At 38.4% G+C, this 22,378-nt stretch overlaps 1 protein-coding gene across 1 annotated transcript in view; it reads right to left on the reverse strand.

Annotated features, from left to right (window-relative positions):
* The window catches only part of CACNA2D3 (calcium voltage-gated channel auxiliary subunit alpha2delta 3), an 889,480-nt gene that overhangs the window by 31,464 nt on the left and 835,638 nt on the right, over positions 1 to 22,378 (reverse strand). The window contains exons 30-33 of the mRNA XM_025197140.1: positions 19,584 to 19,654; positions 6,500 to 6,575; positions 2,835 to 2,887; positions 1,104 to 1,159 (exon numbers count right to left, since the gene is read on the reverse strand). Of these exons, the coding sequence (XP_025052925.1) occupies positions 1,104 to 1,159; positions 2,835 to 2,887; positions 6,500 to 6,575; positions 19,584 to 19,654 (256 nt within the window). The remainder of the gene's footprint in view (positions 1 to 1,103; positions 1,160 to 2,834; positions 2,888 to 6,499; positions 6,576 to 19,583; positions 19,655 to 22,378) is intronic.

Raw genomic sequence — 22,378 nt, forward strand, 5'->3', positions numbered from 1 at the left:
TTTTGCCAGGATATTGGTCTGGCATGCAACTAATGCAAGATGAAGGCTACACAAAGGTGACATGAATTTTAAAGTCACCTTTTCAGCCCCAGTTCCAAAGTTGTGGTGTGTACAAATCTGGGCCTTTGACAGGAACTGAGCTTTAAATGGTTACATTGGAAAATAGCAAGTATTTGAAAAGATTCCTACTCTAATAAGCAATTCAAAAGCACCATTGTTGCAACCCACCCTACTGCTTTTGAATTAATTATGAAGTATGATAGGATGTTTAATTTGGTTGAAACACAAACTTTCCCTCCTGTGGGAAATTTTACCATTTTGAAATTTATTTTCATTCTGAACTGAACTGAATTTAAAAAAAGAACTATGAAATTAAATGTAAACATTGTTTTCATTCAAATGAAATTAAAACATTTCATTTTGATTTCAATTTTAAAATTGTATATGACCTTAGAATTCATTACATCAAGTAAATTCATTCATTACATTAAGTGAACAGTAATTTCAAAGCAAAAGATTTAAATTTACCACCTAAAAATGCTTTCTTTGCTTGTTTTGAGATGAACTTGTGCTCAGATTGATATGTTCCTGTGAAAAATTCTGCTCTAGCCATAACAACATTTTTCATAGAAAAATCTTCTACAAGCTCTATAAAACATACATTATAAACAGAATAAGTGTGACAGTAATGTTTCAGTCAGAAAGGATATTCTGGGATGTAGGGAAAAAATAAAAGATTTGGAATCATTCCTTTTATTCTATATTTATCTGTTTTCTCTATCAAACATCCGTGGAAGTCATTTCTTTTGTTGAATCACCTTTGCTATTATGTATTTTTACCATGTATTTTTAATTTTGCTTTATATTAATGTGCTATCCCTATTACAGTACTAAAAATGCACGTGAACACACACACACTGACTTCGATATAAACATATACAACTTATTTTGTTAATAACTGAAAATATTGAAACAACAGGCAAAAAGTGAGTATGAGCCATCTCAGTTTTGTATGTAAAATTCTTTTAAAAGTAATGCATGTATAAAGTGCAGTTAAATATAGACATTATTTTCTTTGGGCCATCAGCATAATTTACACTTACCTTTTGCTGTTAGATCTGAATGCCACCAACTGCATAGATTAAATTCCACCAGGAATCTAAACAAATGATCAAATATCTCCTATTACATCACAGAGCATTTTCAAAATTCTAAATTGTCAGTAGCATGATACCATTCAACTTATTTCAAATAAAAACAATAAAAAACTTGAAGTTCATGCTGCTAGCCTAACTTCTGAGTTATTATCTTTCACTACACACACACACACAGATACAGATATATCTAGCTATATTTCTCTAGTCTAATAATGAAAAGTTATTCTGATATCAACACTAAGAAGATATTGTAGCTGTACCATTTAATAATCAAAAGCTCTAACATGAAAAGCTCATATAATTCCCAGTGCATGGTAGCCCACAGAAATTTCACAGCTGACCATTATTTATAGTTATTCTTCATTATACAGTATATTTTGATTCTCTAGTAAAAAGCCATATGGTTATAACTTTCCTGGCCATGGCACAGAAGTACACATAAAATATTTTCTTATGCTTCTTCCAGGATCCTGAATAGTAAAATATTATTTTACTTGTAGTGACAGCACAAATTTGCTTAACCAGTGGCTAACCAATTTTAAATATCTGTATGTGTATAATGTATTTTCCTGTGAAAATATGCTGTAGCTCTATTATTAAAAGTCAACTGAAATTAATCAGATTCTTTTGTAAATGTAATGAACATGAACCCAGCATCAACAATTTGTCTTGAGATTGCAAAATGTGCAAACCCAGAGGGTTACAAATGGAGATCTTGCAGCTTTTGATGTCATTACAATCAGCAACAAAACATAATTTTAACATGAATTTCCCCCCAATATATATAGATATCTGTATCTCTATATATAGAGATATAGATAGATAGATCTATCTATCTATCTATCTACATAGATAGATAGATAGATAGATAGATATAACAATACATTTAAGGTTCAACTCTGTATAGTGGTAACTGCCATCCTGTTACCAACTTCTTAAATCTTATTTGCAACTGTCTTTTATGGACATTCATAACATTTGACATTAAAACCAAATAGTTATGAGAAAAGATTGCTTTCTGTTTCTGAAAAGAAATTCCATTTATAGCTTCAACACTGCAGTCTGAAAGTACAACAGTAAAACACACATCTTAATAGCACCAAATGCAGTTTTTAATTATATGAGATTATATTTAATATTTCCCTGTGCTTTCTTAGAAAAGAGGTCTAATATCTCTCAAAAGCCATGTTCACTAATGCATCATTTGTATTAATGTAAAACAATGCAGGGATTAGATAAAGTCAACAGTTAAATAACACATAAGAGGTATAATTTGATATAGCATAAGCTTTAAAGGGTTCAAGACAGAGAATACAAAATCACAAAATAACACAACGGATGGCTAAGACAGTTGTACTATTGACAAGAGCCCACCCAAGCAGCATTAAGAACAGCCAGACATTCACGTAAAATTTAACAGTAACCACAATAATAAATTCGGTTTGCATATCCAAGCTGTTAGATGACTAAGCAAAGGCATAAGGATATAAGCGATGACCATGAATAACTTAATAGAAGTTGCAATTATGTATTCATATTTTAAATATTTTCTCAGATTCTAACATTACAACAGTGATTTAAAAATAAAGAAAAATGTTACTGAATTTATAATAACAAAAGATCAGAATGAGAACAAAAATACAAATATTCTTTAAATTTTTGACAAAATGTACTTACAAGACAAGTTCAGTCATTATCCATTTTACTGCAGCAAAGAAGGCATTATAAGGCTGAAGAGAAGCAACTGATTTAATGAAAAGGTAAAGCAGATAGCATTTGTACCTTAACTGAAGTCTTTATATGAAGATAATGTTATTTCAGACATATGGGTATCATGTCAAAAAAACTAGAGGAAAGCAGTGAGCTGTATCTAAGAGATTATAAAGTAAGATACTGCATCTCAATGGTAGTATTTTAAAACATTCAATTACCCTGTCGGGAAATGTTCTTTTCAAGTAGAACAAACGTGATCCAATGTAGGGGTTATCACTTAGGTTAAAAAAAGGGAAGTTCTGCAAATGATACTTAAATATTTAACCTCTAGGGGCTACTATTTCCCAGGCTAATGCTGAGGGAGTAATACTGATAGATCATGTAAGATTTTTCAAATTGTAATTGACAGACGTACCTAACTGCAGCGCAAATCTCTGTTCACCACCTGACTGTTATAAACTGTAAATAGGACAGGAAAACTGTACACTTTCAGTTTATCAATGAGAAACTAATTTGTGGCTTCCTGGAGCCCCAGGAGTAAGAAGTATAAAGCTTTTTTTTTTAAATATGCATCAGATCCTCCAGTACCCCTCTCCCCCTGCATTCTTCTGGGATACAACAAACTCAACACATGCTTCAAAATCATGGTTTTGCAGTACCTAACCCAGTTTTTAAATATTTTACTTTTCATTTTGGAAGTGTCTGAGCAAAAACAAATCAAATATCTTGAATTGAAATATATGATACTCAGTCTTTTCTTTCTTTCTTTTTTTGTGATAGATATTTCAAGATGCTCTAACCTCTTCTTTTTAAAATCCCAGATTGGCATGGTATTTTAGCAGGTGAGTCACAGCATTTTAGCAGTCACATTTAACAGAACTATTTGTATGCTTTACGGCAGTGGTGCTCAACCTTTTTTGTACCAGGATGCATTTGTGAACATTGATGGTCAATCCTGACCCAGTGCCCCTCACTCCTGACCTGCTGCCCCCACAGGTCCCAGCTCCCCATTGTGTGGGGCAGGGTTTAGGTGTTTGGGGAGGAGTGGGGGATGGTGTGGGGCATGGGGGCACCCAAGCACCCCCTTGTAGGCTAGAACTCTGCCAGCCTGCAAGGGGAAAGCCAGTTTCCCACATTTTTCACCTTTAAAGGAGAAACCATTTTTAAATTTTGTTGATCCATTTATAAAGTTTGTTCATGACCCTTTCATATATTTTTGTGACCCACTTTTGGGTTGCAACCAAGAAATGCTGCTTTAAGGTACAGTTAGCTTTAAGCACCAGTACTTTACTGATGTCTGTTCCTCAAAAACATCAGCTAGTCACAACTAAAAATATTAAGAATGGAATATTGATTTCAACTGATTTGTCTCTGAATTATGAGGTGGGTGTTTTAAGAGACTGCTGTCCTGCATTCCCTTTGTCTTATGTGGAACAGAACAACCTTAATCACATAGAGGTTGTTTTATGCAGCATTTGCCCTCTCACAGAAGAGGCACTTAAGAAGCAATTTGCATGAGAACAGTTACTTTCCAGCACCCTTCGAGAGCCAAGAGAAAGGGTTTTGGCAGATGGCCAGCGAACCCACAGCTAATGGTACTATTCTATGCATATAACCTGAGACAAAATATTGACCTAGGAAGGACTGACTAATGGAAAAAATGAGAGATAAATAAGAGTAAGTGATGACTAAAGGAGGATATGACGACTCCCTGAAGCAGCTTGTTAGAAAAGAGAATTTCTATTGTTTAGGACATTTCAAAATTTGTTTTCATTCGCGGTTGAAAATGCCTGAAACACATAGGTTTAAAACCATAGAAATATTCATTCTGAAAAATTGATATACTAAAAAAATAAATATTATGATAGTGTATTAATGATTAGATTCAATAGGTTATATAATTCATATTTTAATAGAGAAAGTAAAAAAAAATCAAGCATTATAAGTGAAAAAAAATATTTTACTAAAAAACAGGAACATGGAAACCATCTGTTTCAATGTTTTTTGTAGCAAAAATGTCTACATTTCCATAAAATACACTGATTTTGACAAAGCTTCATTGTCATACAACAGCCTATTTCAATGGGGGGATGGGAAGCTCACATGTGGCTGTCGCCACCCACCACCCTGAACTGCAGTCGCTCTGTATGAAGCCATTGCCCCCACCACTTGCTCCCCCTCCCTCTCCCCTCTCCCCTCAGTAACCGGCATTTTTAGATACCTGGCACCTCCCACTCCACACTTGTGCCAGATAACAGGGATTTTACTGTACTTAACTGGGAATATAGTACTTTTGTGGGTTTGGGATTTTCCTGGCAAATGGAGTAGACTGGTATGAATAATAAATCTATATCTGCAGGTATGTAAGAACATTTAATACAGAAAGGACAACGTTTAGAATGCATACGATTATTTTGGCTACTGTCAAACTTTTAAATATTTACTCAAAGAGTTAAGTCACCATGCTCACAGAAATGTTAGTGCTACTTTGTATAATTGTACTCAGGTATATTTAAAAAAAACAAACCCAAAACAAAACAAACAAGCAAACAAAAAATAAGGTATTTGATAACTTTTTTTTTAGGACTGTTGATATCTTGAACTTTAAGATTGTGTCTACACATCACCATACAGCAATATTGCTACAGCACCATGCTTTAGTACTTCCTCTTGGAAGTACTAAAGCACAGTACAGTATGGATGGTTACTCCACCGTGTGCATGGTTCACGGTTAAATTTTGCTGCTATATCACTGTAGCAGTGCACTATACCCAGGGAGTGCACTGTTATGGTGATGTAGCTGATAGCTAATGATCACGTGTAGACACATGGGATCACTATGTCGCCGTAGTGCATCACTATGTTGCTGCAGGGCGACATGTAGATGTACCCTAAAATTACTTTTTTCTGTGTTTATATGCATTTTTAACATTATTTTAATGTTATTGTTAAGTTCCGTTTTGATATAAAAGAAATAACTTAGCTATTTATGTCGCATCTAACAATTCCTGCCAGCCTTAAAACTTTATGAAATTTACTTTAAAAAAATCTTTAAAACAATTAATTAAGGATGTGATCCTGAAGTGAGCAGGTACCCACCCAGAGCCGTACTGACTCGTACTGACCAAACTAGTTAGAGGTCTGAGGTTTAAACAGTCACTGAAATTCTCTGTTAGAGGAGGAATTTGTTCTTTACTGACGAAGTATAAATCCATTAAGATGCAGGCTTTAATAATAGCCAAACCCTTATAATTAAAAGCCCCCAAACACAAATTCTTTTTTTTTAATTATAGAAGTTCTTTAATTCCAGATCTGTGCCTAAAGCAAATATTTATAGCTAATCTATGAAGTTTTGAACAAGATTTCCCTAATGGGACATAGACCATGCTGACAAATCCTGAGCATTCATGGTCCTAGTGAGAAAAGCTACTGTAAAACTGTAAATACTTAACACATTATGTTTGTTTATACAGAACCATTTTTCTTATGCAGTGGGAGAGCATAATAAATGCAAAGGTCATAAGAGTTCCAAGTTAAAAGGATGGGCTTATGATAAATAAATATATATATCTGCAAAAAATTTCTTGGTGATTTCATGGAAGGGTGCTCATAATGTAAACTATACTTACGTCCAGTAAGCTATGGGCACTGTCGCTACTGTCTCTGTTTGTTCTACACATGGCCTGGTAGTCATAAAGTGTAATTCTACAGAGAAGAACAGAAAACTGCTTGACTAAAAGAAGAAAACATACCAGAATAAAATTGTGAAATACAACAATCTGCTCACAAAGTAGTCAGCAAAATTAAAATTAAAGGGGTGGGGAATTAAAAAAAAAAGTGGGGGGGGAAATAAAGGGTCATTAAAATGCATTCCAGACAAAGAAGAAGAAAGGCAAGAAAAACTGTAAAATGTTGTAAAGATTGTTTCAGGCTGTGGGAACAAAATGACAGTATAGTTGGGAACAGAGAAAAAGCAGGGTGGAGGTGGAAACACACACAGCATAACAGATGATGGGGTAAACCACATGAGGAGAAGGGGAAATATACATTCAACAAAATGCTTGAACAACTATGTATTGATTCTAGACTGAACTCTGAAAATTTTGTTCCAGAGAATGAACCAACTTATGAATTTGAGGGAATACTTGCACCAACATTACTCCCCAAAATACAAGGGGACAAGGATGCACGTCTAGCAAATCCACGCACAGATTATCCCATCCAAATGGATATGGATTCCCAAGAAGTGGAAGGTTGAAGCTCCAGGCTATTAGCTATTGAAATATTCCAGCTAGAAGAAATATAACTGTCCTTTTCACAGACACAAAATATTCAATATGCGTAATAATTTTTGTAATAGACAACTCAGAGGAGCCTCCTCAGAGCCATAGTCAATAGGGAGCTCTGTGCCTATTTGTGATTTTACACATCTGTGACATAATTCAGAAAATCATAAAACAGAAAATCAAGCATTCAACATTATGTGGAATTGTGATAATCTCTTTAGGACTGTCTCTCCATAAGAACAATGAATTGGTTATGCCCATTCACATAGATGGCTTTTACCATCTGTGACTGATGTAATAATGATTAGAATCTTCATTCAGTAAAGCATTCAAACAAAAGGTTACTGATAGAAATTAAATATATCCATTTAACTATTTCATCATCAGAGCCTGAGAGAATATAATTGGATGTGAATAACTTATAAAAGTGTGAGATGGAGTCTATTTTCTAACATATTTCTAAGGTATGTCTTGCCTCTAAGTGAAGTAAACAAGCATATTATTCTCTGGTTAGGTCATGAAGGAATGCCATAGTGGCCTATCAGAGCACAAGAGCTAGCTTCTGACATATCACCAAGAGGCATTCTGCTTTGCAGCCCATGAAGTGTGCAACCTAACTGCAAAATGTAATCTGTACTGATTTGTCACTCTTTAATTTGGCTGATCTAATTTGTGATTGAAATTGTCACTGAAAGCTTCTGAGAAATCATTCAAGTATTACATATTACTTACACACTACTTCTGTTTGTCTCATGTACCCAGTGACTAAGTGCTTTGGATCCTGGAACATTTTGCAGGTGCTATAAAATTCTTATTTTATTAACTCCAATTTATGTCCAGTAAAAAAATGGCTAGTAAGTCACTGCCCTGTGGATTGGCAGAAAGAGGCACATGGTAGACAAACGCATAACTAGAGACCTAAACATAGGTGTAGGTTGCACACTGATCATATTTGGCAGAATCACGCCCACAGCCAGATCCACACACACAGATCTGCCAAGACAAACAGAGCAGTACATGGTGTAAGTTGTGCTGCCCTTGTGGCATGCAGAAATACACCAGGTTTTTTTTCTAACCATGATCCCAATCCAGTCAATGTGGTATATTCTTTACACTTTCTCAGCCTTCCCAGTCCAGGCACTGTTCTTCACACCTGGAACTCCCATTGGTGTCAGCAGGTGTTAAGCAACAGAGAAAGGCCGTTTACAGTTTTTAATTTCTTTGATGCAAAAAGCCAAAGGAGTTTGTCCCTATGTTTCCCCACCCCACTGTCTCTGACTAGCAAGTGAAATAGTGTTCAATTTAGTTTTCATCAATTGCATGGTGCGTTTGATCATAATTTTTTGCTAAATATGTATTTAAAAAGTGAAATCGTATAATATATTCTCAAATTCACCTGTCTTATTAACTTGGATAATCTATGGACTGCTTTATACTGCACAGTGGATTGAATCAAATAGCATTACTATCTATGACTTAGGACATCTGTTAAAATTGCAATTTAGACTTCAATTAATCTTTATTGTTTTTTCTTTTTCAGTATTAACACTTAAGCATTAAGAATGTATTTACTGAAAATTTCTTTCTTTCTGTAAAATATCTCAAAGTGAAAAGCAAATAAAACAGGAATACAGATTGAAACTATTACAAAGTGATTTTTAAAAATAGAAATGAAACCTAATATTGCAAACCACCTTGTTGGAAATCTGATCTTTGAGGATTTTGTTATTCTGCATAGACAGCAGACAAGAAGGTAAGCATTATAAACAGTAGGGAAAAATTAAACCTTACTACATAATGAACCACAATTTTACTTCTCTGAAAGACAACAAGGGTTCTTTATCTTTATTGAAGAGAAAGAGAATCAGAAAATAAAGCCTAAAATCAAAGTAGAGCATAGCACAGCACAAGTTATTGCTGGGTTGACCCTCTACTAACCCCAATGCATTTCTAGCCTTTTCTAAATAAATCTAAAGGTGTTGCTGGATTGAAGATTCTGGTTCAAGAAAAAAGGCTTTGCCAATCTCCTTTAGAACACAGATAACATATCCAGGTGGGGAAAAAAAATGACTTAATCTGAAGAAGAGATACATGACACACACAGCTTTCCTAATAAAGGCCAGGCACAAATTCACTTTGTGAAGGCAGTAATGAGGAGTTATTCAACAATGCCCATTGAATCCTACCAGACAGCATACATTCAACATTTTGCTCCTTTTTCATGAGGCCATCTTCAGTGCTCATGAAAATCTGACTGAAGTGTTTTTAAAGTAAATTCAAACAACAAGAAAGGATTTGCAGATTACGTTAGCAAGGTTATTACTGTGGAACCATTGTATTAAACCATTGAATTATTCTTCACCAGTGGGAATCAATGAGTATTTTAACTTCAATGGTCATACTATTAGGACTGTAAGCAGGTTGAAATTTAAACCCTGCAACATGTTGAAACAATTCAGGAATTGAATTCTTTTTCATTGTAAACAGATATTACAGTTCAATACAAATGGCTTCTATAGCATTCATGAATGAAGTGGGTTGCCTTTACTCTTAAAAATATGTTAAAGAAAATAAAAAGTCACGTAATGCTATCATTTGCAAAAATATTATAGTAAAAATAGTGACTTCAGATGCTACAATAATTTTGTGTATAGTATTGGTTTAATGATAATGTCAGTTTAAGATGCTCTAAAATGTGCTTTTTCACATTTCTCATTTAGACAGATTTAACTAACTGTTAACTAAACAGTTAACAGATTTAACTAAATGTTTCAAAAAGAAAGACTTTCAGATTATTACCCTTTTTGAAGTGATTGTGTAACTCTTTTAAATAACTGCTTGTGGCTACCTGTATCCTGTTCTGCTGATTATAGCTAAAGGACATGATAATTGCCTGCTTTCTCTCTGATCTAAATTTAAGCCCATCTACTTATGCCAAACCCAACCCTGATATAGCATACTACAGCACTTCACTTCAATAGGTTTTTCCTTGCTAGAGATAACATGCCTGAGCCTTTATGGCATCACCACACTGTTAACCACTCACATTTCCATACCTGCTGATCATCACTGAAGTCTATAAAACAGCTGCTTTCAAAATCAGATGTAAGCCAGATATGTAATATATGTAAGAAACTTTATCTAATGGAAAACCAATTTTCAACAACTAAATGTGCACTTCTGTTATATATACATTTGGGGGGATGAACGTATTTTTATGAAACGCTGTTATAGTCAATTTCCTGATACTGCTAACACAAGTCTTGCACATTGCAATGTGCTTGCAGTAGACCAAAAATCCAATGCAAAGGAACTGACCTAAAAATCACAAGCAGCCCAGATTACATTAACAGATGCAAAAGCTAATTTTCATCTAGATGTTCAGGATATACTTCACCTTCTACTTTGTAATGCAAAATATTAGCATTCTCAATTACACTAGTTAAAAGATATGCAAAAGAATAAAAATGAAATATTCTGTCATCAATTCAAGATATGTTGAACATCAATGTCATTTATATAACATTCTATCTTGTAACATAATATTCTGTCTTGTAACTTACATAAGCCTGAATTCTACAAGAAAGGAGGAAATAGATGAAAGAAAGGTAGCTGGATAATTGTCAGTGAGAATAACCCCGTCCCACTAATGTCTTCTCAAATGTAGCAAACAAAAAATGCTGACTTTGGGTAGCATTAGCTTATGGGGTTTACCCTGTGCACATATGTTTTATTTATCTTTTAATATCACCTAATTGTGATCCCATGATCATTGCATTTGCTTCATATACAGAATTCCAAGAGTAAACATTCATCTCAGTGGTATTGAAGAAACTATTATTTTGCAGTTATCTGACAGGAGAAGCACCATAAATCAATATGGTAAATATTTGATTATGGGGCAGCCAAGATGAGTCTGAGGGCTGGTACTGAGTTGTAGAATTTAACCTCTGTTTTGGGAATAGAAATTGTACCCAGACAGGTAATGATTGAGTAGGTACCATTGGAGGGCTAGCCAGCAGTCTATGGGAAATGAGCTGATGAGTCTCACTTCAGTCGTAATGGACAGAGATTTACATCTTCAGCCCCAGCTGGCATTGTTGCTGGCGTTCTCAGCCATAGGGCCAGAACTGAATGAGAATGGAGAGAAAACTAGCCTAGAGGTGGAAGCTGTAGATAACAGCCTGGACAGTAATAAAGAAGCCTGCACTGATGCTATCCAGCTTATACCTTTTCCATTGACAAATAGATTATTTAGTGTTCGTGGCCATGAGTACACTGCCTTTCACCACCAGCAAGTTCATTTATATAGATATAAAAAAAAATAAATGATAGCCCTTGACAAAAATAACTTGTCATCACATGTCTTGGGCTGTGTCTTAGGAGAAGGGCTAAAATAGCTCAACTATTTCTAACTGCCAAGATGCTGCAAAACATAACATTTATAAAACCTACAACTCACCATGTATTTCTAGCATACAGAACAAGGACTCTTTTACATGGTGCACATGTCTGGGGCCTTTTTTAGCTGGGTAAAGGTATTGCCACGTACCTTAATACACTGTACGAAACTGGTAGTAAAATTTACAGAGATGTAAATTTTAAATCAGGCCCAAATTCAGTTATGAGCAGTAATGGCCAGAAGGGTAAAATACTGAGCAGACAGCCTACCGTAAAGCCATGGAAATTTACCAAGTACAAGTCACAATAGGCACCTGGTAAATTCAAACACTCAGAATAAGGCTCCTATTATTGGCAATATCATTAGGGGAAGACATGGAGAGTATGCAAGTTAGGCATGAGGCCTACTGGTATAGTGATACATCATGGCTGCTCCCCACTCTGTATCTGACCTGCTGATGATTAGAAGACTCCATTCATCTAGGCTGTTAATTTAGCATCTTTCAGCAGCAGGAAATTCATTTGAAAATTAATAATTAAGTGAAGAGGCCTTAACATATAATGTAGACTATACAGTTCATTTGATATTTCCTATTTCAGACAGTCTGCTCACCATGACTGATTTTTTTTGCCAAGACAAATCTGGGGTGTATGTTAGGTCAGATCCTGCAACAATTAAACATATCACCAATGATAAGAACTATCAGTACCCAAAATATCAAAATTGCACTTCAAAAAGTGAAAATCCATCCTGATTGTGCCTGTAACCTCATAGCACTTGTCTGCACCGAGGTAGAAGAAAGAAGACACTTGAATTTTAAGAAGTTTGAATTGCAAAAAAACCAAACCAAACCAAACCAAACCAAACCAAAACACTGCCCCCACCCCGCCCCTGGCAAAAAAACAAACAAAAAACAGTAGAAAGCTAGGCCTTAATTTAAAGGAAACAAGATTTATGAATTTCACAGCTTAACACCTTCTCTAAACATTTCTAAAGAATTTAATTAAAATGTAATATCATAGTCAAGTATTGCAAAATGTCTTATGCTGCACAAGTAAATATGCTTCATTAGGAGGCTAGTACGCATTGCAGGGAGTAGGTAATTCATTGATAGCCAGGGATCCTGGTTTTCCCTGTTTGGAAACTACAAATTTTCTGATTTAAAACCTCCCAAATTCCACATTTTTCTGTGATTAAAATGAAACACCATTGTATATATAGATATATAGATCTATAGATATATAGATATCTATATATAGGTATCAGTTGAACACAATGTTTTATTGATGTATTTACAATTTTAAAGCCATTTGGAGGTCTACCAGTGCCTCAATCATTATAATACAATACATTTGAACTACCTATATGTTTTGATGTTTGATTTTAGTTTTTTTTAATCATGGAAAATTAGAGCTCCTCGTGCCCCCTTTGCTTAGCTGTGGCTGGCCCCCCCCCCCCCCCCGCTTTGTGGTGCTGAACAGCCCTGATATACTGGTGCCCTGTCCCTGCCCATGACATTGCCCCTTACTCCCAACCCACAGCTCCCTGGGCCTGCCAGTGCCACTCACTCCTGACTGACAGCATCCCCAGCCATGCTGGTGCCCCTGACTCCCAACCTACTGCCTCCTTCCCTGAGGACTCCGCCCCCACAGTGTATGAGGAAAAGGGTGGGTGTGTGGGGAAGGGAGAGTGTAGGCCGGGGCGATGCATCTGGGGTTTAGGGGTGGTACAAGCTATGTGGTGGTGGGGGTGCAGAGAACATAGGCAATGCATCGGGGGACACGTGCCCCCCAGATTTCTGTGCCCATAGCGGAGTGCAGGGCTGCAGCTGGGCCAGACCAGCTCTGGGCAGGAGCCACCTCCACGGTCCCATGGGTGGGAGCCAGAATGGGAGGGAGTGCTGCAATGCCATGGCCGCCAAGCAGAGGCACAGCAGCAGTGTGGAGTTTTGGCCCCTGTTGCTGCTGGGCAGGCAGGGGGAACCTCACTTTGGCAGCCATGGTGATACAGTGCTCCCTTCCATGCCACATCCTACCCACTGGGCTGCAGAGGTGGCTCCTGCCTGGAGCTGGTCTGGTCCAGCTGCAGACCCATGCCACACTGTGGGCGCAAAAATCAGGGGGCATGTGCCCCTCCCCCCAGCATTGCCTGTGTGCTCCCACCCCTCCACCACATTGCCCGGGCCCCTCCCCACCCATAGACTTACCTGGAGGGAGCTGCGAGAGCTGCTCTCCACTGCTGCCTGGATGCCATGTTCATGTGTGCGGGCGCACATGCATGCGGTGCCCCCTGCATCCCTCCAGCCCCAAGCAGCCCCTTGCAGGCTGGAACTCTGTCAGCCTGCAAGGAAAAACCCACAGTTTCCCAGGTTTTTCTCCTTCTAAGTAGAAAATCTGTGATTCTTTTGTGATGGGCTAGCTGGCAGTGACCTAGCCCAGGGGTTTTGAAAAGGCAAAAGATGATTGGAGGACTTGGGATTCCCTTTCCTGACCAATCTGATTTGGCCCAGGGGTTTTGAAGGAGTAAAAGATGATTGGAGGATTTGGGATTCCCTTTCCTTACCAATCAGGCCCCAGAGATTCATCCTCCATGTCCCCTGATTGGCCCCCTGGGTCACCTGGACGGGGATAAAAGGGGCAGCATGGCTGACTCAAGGGAGACCAGTGAGGGACCACAAGGAAGGAGCTTCAAAGAGTTGACAAGAGCTGGGCCAGTGGGGTGAGAGCAGTTGCCCCAGAAACACCTGAAGGAGCAGGACCTGCAGGCAGCAGTTGGACCCTCAGCAGCACAGTGTGCGGCCGGCAGGAGAGGCTTACTACTGGGCTCCAGGATCCCCTACGAGAGGCTGTGGCCAGCAGGAGAGGCTTCCTGCTTCAGCAAGGATCTGAGCAGCAACCTGAGGGGTTCCCAGCTTGGCTTCACCATTAAGAGGTCAGGCAGCTCAACATGAGGCTGGGGCCCCAGGAAGGTCAAGACCCCTAGCAGCTTAGCATAACACCAGCACTGGTGGCTGTGTGGTAGCATTTTTGCCTATCTTGTAGGAGATTTGAGTTCAAGTCCCAGCTGGGGTGATTTGGGGTGAGTGAAATAACAGGGAGAAATTTTTGTTGCAGTGGAAAGGGGTCATTGTGTTTTCTCCCCCTCCAGGTACCTAGGCCCTATATTCCTTATTATTTGACATTTTGTATTTTGTGTCTTTTATATTTTGCCAACCAGTATTGTTTGTTCTGCCGTTTGTGTTTTATATTTTGTGAACCCTGTCTTTTGTCAACTGGATGAATATGTCTATGATTGTAAGTGTCTAACCTTTGTTGACTCCTGCCCCCTCAGGGCATTGTAGTGTTCCCTATATCCCCTGGTTTATGCCTGTTATGTTCCCAGGACTGTTCTCTCATTAAAAGGTATATGGTTAAGTCCCCATTGGTGATCTGCTACACCTCCCACACCTCCCTACACCTCCCACAGTGCTTGTGCACCTGCTTTTATCCCTTCAATTGGAGAAGGGGTACTTCTCGGAGTACCTCCTGGGTTACACTTTAAAGGAGAAAAATCTACATTTTTCTGCGGCAAATGGAAAACCTGGGTCCCTGCTGTTAACCCAAGTGTTATACTTCGTCAATATTTCACCTTCCAAAATGCTTTGTCATTTTGCAAGTCACTTTCCAAAGCTCTCAGAATTTCTTAAGCCATGTGTATCAAACTCATGTGGCACTGCAAGGCCAGATGATGGGTGTGGGGCCAGTCTGCAGGCTGAAACAGTTTCACACACAGGCCCCACATGCTGCATACAGTCTGTGCCCTGGACCAGCCCTGTGCACTGCATGCAATAAGTGTGCCAGCTGTACCCTTGTATGCCACATGCAGCTGTGTGTGGCACATGGAGCCAGTCTAGGGCACAAGCTTTGTGCCGCACCCACACTGAACTAGCCCTGCATGCTGGATCTGGGGCCAGTCCAGATTAGGCCCACAGATTGGCCCTATGTACCAGAGCCAGCACACAGGGTCAGTCCTGTGAGATACATGACATATTGAATCTGAACATATATATCTAAAGTTACTTTCTGTCAAATCTGCTAATGCCAATGCATGTATAGTTTTACTTTATGTTTACAATATATTCTATGTCTGTCAGTCTGGCAGCACCCTTTCCCACACTTGTGACTAGAGTCATTTATTTGTGAATGCATTGGACAAACAAAACAAGTCTGACATGCGTGCTGTGTGCAGTGTGTGCCCCAGATGAGCCCTGTACACCACATGCAGCACATAAATGCATGCTGCATGCAGGATGTGGGATTGATCCAAGATCCAGAGGCAGCACCACGGATCAGACAATAGGGCTTTGTGGGCCACATCCAGCCTGGGCTGTATCTTTGACACGCCTGTTTTAAATGAACAGGATTATATTTAGGAGGCAAAATGTTTGTAAGGTTTAGAGAATTTCCACTAAAGATAACTAAATCAAAAGAGTGAGAAAAAGAATATGTCCCTATGTGTGTTGAAAACATAAGTGAAGGGGCTGGAATCTACTAGACTGGACGAGTGCAGACAGCTTGTATTATTTGTGAGGAAGCACACAATTCAGGATAAATGAATGAAGCTGGAAGGATGAACAACAAGACGAGCTCTTAAATCAACATGAAATTGTTAGAATGAGCTTTAATATCTGCAGGAGTTGGAACCTAGGGATCTACCACTTCAGTCTTTTGTTCTGACACAATGATTAAAAATGGCATAAAGGCCATTCCTGCAGTGGGCCAGGGGAATGCCTGATAGAAAAAAAAGTGTCAAGAACAAAATATACCATGCTGCTGCTGCCATATTTGCTTTTAATACTTACTCACTTTTTTTTCTGAGAATGTGGGCACTTTTGTTGCTGTTGTTTTGGAGGTTTTTTGGGTTTTGTTCTAGGTTTCTCTGGAATAGACTTCTCTTCTGGTGTTATTCAGTTTTATAATAAATAACCATATTCCTCCTTGACCTCCTTATTCTCTGAAGTTTATTTTTCTCTTTAAACTTCTAAACAGTATGATTTTCTTTCACCAATTAAACAGTAATTCACACTATTATAAATTCAAAGTGTCATGAAATCCTACAAAAAGCTATGGTTTATTTTTATAAATTAGGTGTCATAGCAAAGATTTTTCATTGATAAGAGTTTTTCTTTCTAACACTGTTTCAGTACCAGGAAACACTGAACCTTTAGGGTTTGTATCAGTTCTGTTCCTTCCATTTGTACATGTTAACTCAGCTGGTAACATATTTTAAAGGCTTTTTAATGACCGGATTGTATGCAATGTACAGGATGTACAATATATATTGTTTTGATAACTAAGGACTTAAAACAGACAGCATGTCATGTTATTGTAGAAGGACCCTGTGCATGGAAAAATATATAAATATATTCCTGAAAGCAAAGTATCCAGGCAAAAATAACAGGCGTGTGCTGCTCAGTTTAAAAATTAAGTATATATCTTTAAGTTCATTTCAGGCCTCGCACTAAAAGCCAAACTGCCATGAATGCATTTCGCAAGTACTGTATTTCATGGTGGAAACAAATGAGGCCAAAGAGAAATATTCCCTTATGTCCAATGCATTCAGCCAGATCCTGCAAATGCTTAGCATTCTAATATCCCAAAATGTCAGCTGACTTGAGGAAACTCAGCCTCCCATGGGAGATCATCTCATTCCTTTGTTGGACTGGGCTCTTAGTTTGACAGCAAGAATTAGTGATATGGTGGAACACTGCAGTCTTGCCACTCCAGAGATATAGATTCAAGAGAAATGTTAGAAATCTACTCCGCAGAATAAACAGGGATGTCAATAAAGTGTACAGGCATCATGGAAGCCAGCACTTTGCCAACTAAGTGACTGAGGAGCATAAACAGCTCAGATAAGTTTTTACAGCACTCACACCTGCTGGAAGGTAGCTAACACATAAGCAGAAAACTGAAAGAAAGCATGCCTCTGGCAATCATCAGAGCAAGATTCCAGAGGGTACAAAGGCAGATAAGAACCTGCTTCCTAACCCAATCACCATAACAACAATAGTAACAGGAAGCGTAATGTTCATCGCATTTATAACAACTATTTTGCTGCACTCCCACACCAACAGTGCCTGGAATGTCGAGTTCATTCTCCTAATCCTTTGCTGCTTTGTAAATGTTTTTGTTAATTCCAATGAAAATATGCCCAGTTCATTTTCATTAAAAAGTCAGAAAAGTTTCCATTCTATAATGGTAGAAAAGTTCTTTTGAAAGACCTCATCTATCACAGAGGAAAGCATGTTTGTTTTTTTGATGCATTTTTGTGCTATCTGCTATATAGCAGAAGGAGCAGGTGGCTCAGTTAGTACAATCATACCAGTTTGCTTCAAGCCCATGTTTTAATGTAGTTGCAATGACTGGCTTATTGTGTTTAAATAATTGTCTCATTGTGTTTAAATATTGCTTCTAGCATGCGACTCAGTTGCTATCAGCTAGTGGCTTTGATGTTGGCTTCATTATTTCTGATTGCCTCAGAGCTCAACACCAGTGAAACTGTGAACCATCTCAAGCTGGCTCTCACTGTACTCTAGATGGAACACTTGAGCTATGGATCCTTCACTTTATTTATGTCAATCGTGATACTCCTCAATGTCATGAATTTTCCAGTACAAGCCCTGTTAAAAATGCCACTAGTCTGATATGCAAACGAAAAGCAAGACTGATGGAAGTGGGATGTTATACTTTGCATTTGACTTGGGTTTTAAATTGGAATTAAAGAAGATTTTGCTTCTTGGCCTTTTATCATCTAACCTGTTTTAGAAATAGTAATTAGCTCACTTCATTTTATGGTGCCTGTTAAAAATATAAAAGTAAATAAACAACACTGTCCTTGTCAGAGTGTAGATTGCTACCATCAGACAACCAGGATTTGGGGCTATTCACTAAGTGCTAAATTTTGCCTTTGCAAGTTAGCTATTTATTACAGTACTGCACAGCTGCATTGCCCTAGGGAAGCACAGAATTCATTCCGTCTCAAAAGAACGAGCTGCCTGTACAAAAGAGCACACCAACTGCAACATCCTTTTAAGGAGGATAACACCGTACTTTAACTCCAGTGGCTGGTAAGAATGGGGCTCTACCTATAAATTCATAGTTGTTAGGGGCTGTAAAGGAGCTTGCAAGATCATCGGGTTCAGTCCCCCCTGCACTAAGCAAGAAAGACAACTGGGGTCAGGTGTGCTATCCCATCAGTCTTCCTTTATGTAATAGGTTCCCACAGAAAAATAAAAGGGAGTAGCCCTGGGGGCATAGACTGCCTTAAATGAGCAACAAAAGGGTGAAGAAATGGGGGAAAGGTGTTTAGAGTTATGAAAAAGCCAGGCAGGCAGAATCAAATACTGATTTTGGGAGACAAAGTTACTATAGCCTTGTAGAATTCCATACGGTCACTTCCCTGGAGTGTGCAATTTATTTTATGGGCAGGCAAAAAAATATTATTTTAAAATATCATGAGGATTATCAGGACCAACAAGTAGCTTTTGCTTGACCTGGTTAGTTTTCAGGACATTTTAGTGAGGCTGAGTTAATAAATGTGAGTGAAAACAAATCAATTGCCAGTAACAACCTCTTTTTTTCTCCGAGACATGGCTGCTTTCTCCTCTTAAAACAGTCTTCAATATTTTGTTGGTTAAAATGCTTCCTGTTTCTTCCATGGATTGCTTCAAATCCATTTAAAGCTACATTGCAGAACATGGGGCTGAATCCTCCTTCTATTAAATCTGTGGGAACAGGACTGGACTCATAGTCTTTCAGTATCATACTCCAATAAACTATGCTGCAATAACAGGAAACTCATTCATTGTATGCTGAGTCTCCAAGACTTAGCACTCTATGCGTGTGGCATCAAGTTACACTAAGATCATCTGGAACATGAACGCAAGCAAAGCCCCAGCCACTTTTGGGTTTGTTTTATTTGAATTTGGTTTTATTTTATTTATGCAAACTTTTTTTAAGGGAGAGAGGGTAATAAAATTCTTACCTTTTAAAAGAGCCCATTGTTAGCAATTTGCTCATCACAGCCCCTTCAGCCTCACCAAAGAAGTACCCAGTCTGAGAGAGAAGAACATAAGAAATGACCAGATGTGTAGACAAATGCAAAACAACAGTGGATACAATTTAAGCTGGCATATCCCAGAATCTGACAAGAGTAGCTTTTGACAGTTACATAGATAGGTTTTCAGGGCTACTGCTGCATAACAATTGAAGAGGTCTTAATAGTCGTGATAAGTTATGGGGATTACCCAATAAACCCCTGAGCAGATGTGAGAGCTTATACAATAGATTGAGATATATTATGTAACATCTAATATCTGAAATACACCCCCCAAAACCTAAAGCTTCTCAAGAAAATGCACTAATCTGATCACAAATGCTTGTGATTAAAATGCTACTCCCAAAAGATATAAACAGGTTTTGAAAGGATTTCCTAAACCATCATAAAAATCGTTGTTTATAATTCCACCATGACCTGTTTAAGGAACACTACATTTCATCAATCCCATAAATTTTTACTTAATTCAGAGTCACTTTATACTTAAAACCACTCAGCCTGATGAATTATCCATTTTGTCTTTGTTTACTGTATGAAAAGTTGTGAATTAATAATAAAGACAGCTCTCTGATGAGAAAACAAACATGTGTGCACCAAATTTGGTATCCAATCTGAGAGAGACCTTATTATCTTGGTTTTGCTGGCAATTCAAATTACATTCTTAAAATTAGACATGTATATATAGTCTTTTTTCCAGTTTGGGGACAGTATTTTCTTATTTTAGGGTCTCCGTTTACCAAAAGATTGGGTATGTTCTTTCCATTTTTAAAGGGGAGGGGGAAATCCCACAGTTTAAAGGTAGAAAGGGCATTGTACTCTCAAACTGCATGTATTCCATAGGTTTTGTATTAGCTAAACCCATTCCATTACTAGTAACTTATATGACCTTAACTATGCACTTGGGAATTTGCAGGCAGAAAAGTTACAGACCTAGCCAAAAAGAGACATTTTTGGCCTCTAAAAAGAAAGTGTTGCTTTTTTTTTTTTTTTTTTACTTGGGGGCAGTGGTATGGGAAACTTGGGACACTTTCCAAAATACTTGGGTGTGTAAAGCCTGATAAAGGCAAGGAGAGCAATTTTATTTCATGCGCCTAAATGTACTAGTTTCAATAGCACTAGCTGATTGAAGAAGAAGAATTATCTTAATTGCAGGACAGGAAGTCAGTGTCAAACAAGCCTAGACCAGAAAAGACTAGCATAACACTCAATAGCAGTAAATCTGACTTATCAAGTCATGCTTCAATTGCATTCAGGTATGTAAAGGACAGCTCTCACCACAAAATATTCTTTCTATGTTAATAAGCATTAGCTTTTCCCAAAAACTCAGCAATCATTAAATTGTTCTTGTTTTTGTGGATTTAGATCAAGTGAAGAACTGCAATGCCTGAGTGCAAAACAGGGCGTAGTGCTGCAGTGGTTACCCATGATACAAGAGTCCTCAGAGCGGTAGAGAAAGAGAACCCCTGCTATTAAGGTAACTGATACAATCTCCCACCCAACAAAGAAGTCAGCTTTGTGTGGTGTGTAGAGTTAGGGGAGTACAGAATCTTAGGCTTAGTGCCTTAAAGGTTTTATTTTCAGTGCCTTCAATGGAAGTTCAATATGATTAACTCATTTGAAGTCTGGGCCTTAATGCCAGTGCTAAGCATTACAGAAAGAGGGGTCAGCAGTCCTCTCTTTCCAGCCAATGCTAAGAAAGGGAAGAGATACTTGTTTTTTGGGAAGTGGTAGCGGAGGAACACCAGTCAAGGGCTCCTATTAGCAGGACTGCTGTAATAAATGCCTCTTGCCAGTGGGGTGGCTGGAAAAAGGCTTCCTGTTTGCCTGTGAGCTTGCAGCAGCACTGTGTGGTTCTTTCTGATGTTTTCCATTCCTACACACCAGATGTGGTGTTGTAGTGGTGATGATCATTGCAGTAGTACCTGAAGGCTCTAGTTTGGACTGGGCCTCCACTCTGTTGGATGCTGTACAAACACATAGGCAGACATGGTTCCTGCCTTAAGGCTTAAACAGACTTGGGAGATGGAAAACATGACCCATAGACAATGGATCCAAGTGATGGCTGTCAAATGTCATATAAGTTATGTGTGTTTATGTGTCTTATGGGGACAAGGCGGGGGATAAGGGAAGGTAGGAGAGGATGACTAAATAACAGCAAAAGAGTAAGAAAAGAAAGGAACAAGGAAAATTGAAGGAAAGAGGCCATGTGTCTAGGAAGGAAAAAAAGGAGAAAAAGAAGGAGGGATGGAAGGAAGAGTAAGCCAACTAGGAGAAGGACTGTGAAGGAGAAGACTTGAAGTAGTCAGCCTACTAGTAGAGGGAAGAAAGTCCATAAAGTTGATTCTATGCTATTACTGTTGTGCGGGAGCTTGTGAAAGGGAGTGTATTCACCAAGAGACCTAAAAGGCTGTGAAATGAGTGTCCTCTACCCAGTTCTGGTTGGGGAGGCCTAGTCAATCCTCTGAACTGATGCTACCTACCCTAGCTCCTCTGCAGAGTGAGTTACTCTGCTTCTATGGACTTGGTCTGACCTTCAGCATTCTGCTCTACTTCTTGTGGCCATGTAAGAGAATTTCCAACCCAGGTCCTTCTGGCTCTTCTCCCTGCTTTACTAGTGCCTTGATTTGTAAACCAGATCCTGCTGAGGGTAAACCTCTTTGCTGTGAGGTACAGCAGGATCTGCATGGTGCCGCTGCCATGAAAATGAGGTGAACGTTGTTAAA

The sequence above is a fragment of the Alligator sinensis genome, unplaced genomic scaffold, assembly GCF_000455745.1.
Source record: "Alligator sinensis unplaced genomic scaffold, ASM45574v1 scaffold391_1, whole genome shotgun sequence".
NCBI lineage: Eukaryota > Metazoa > Chordata > Crocodylia > Alligatoridae > Alligator > Alligator sinensis.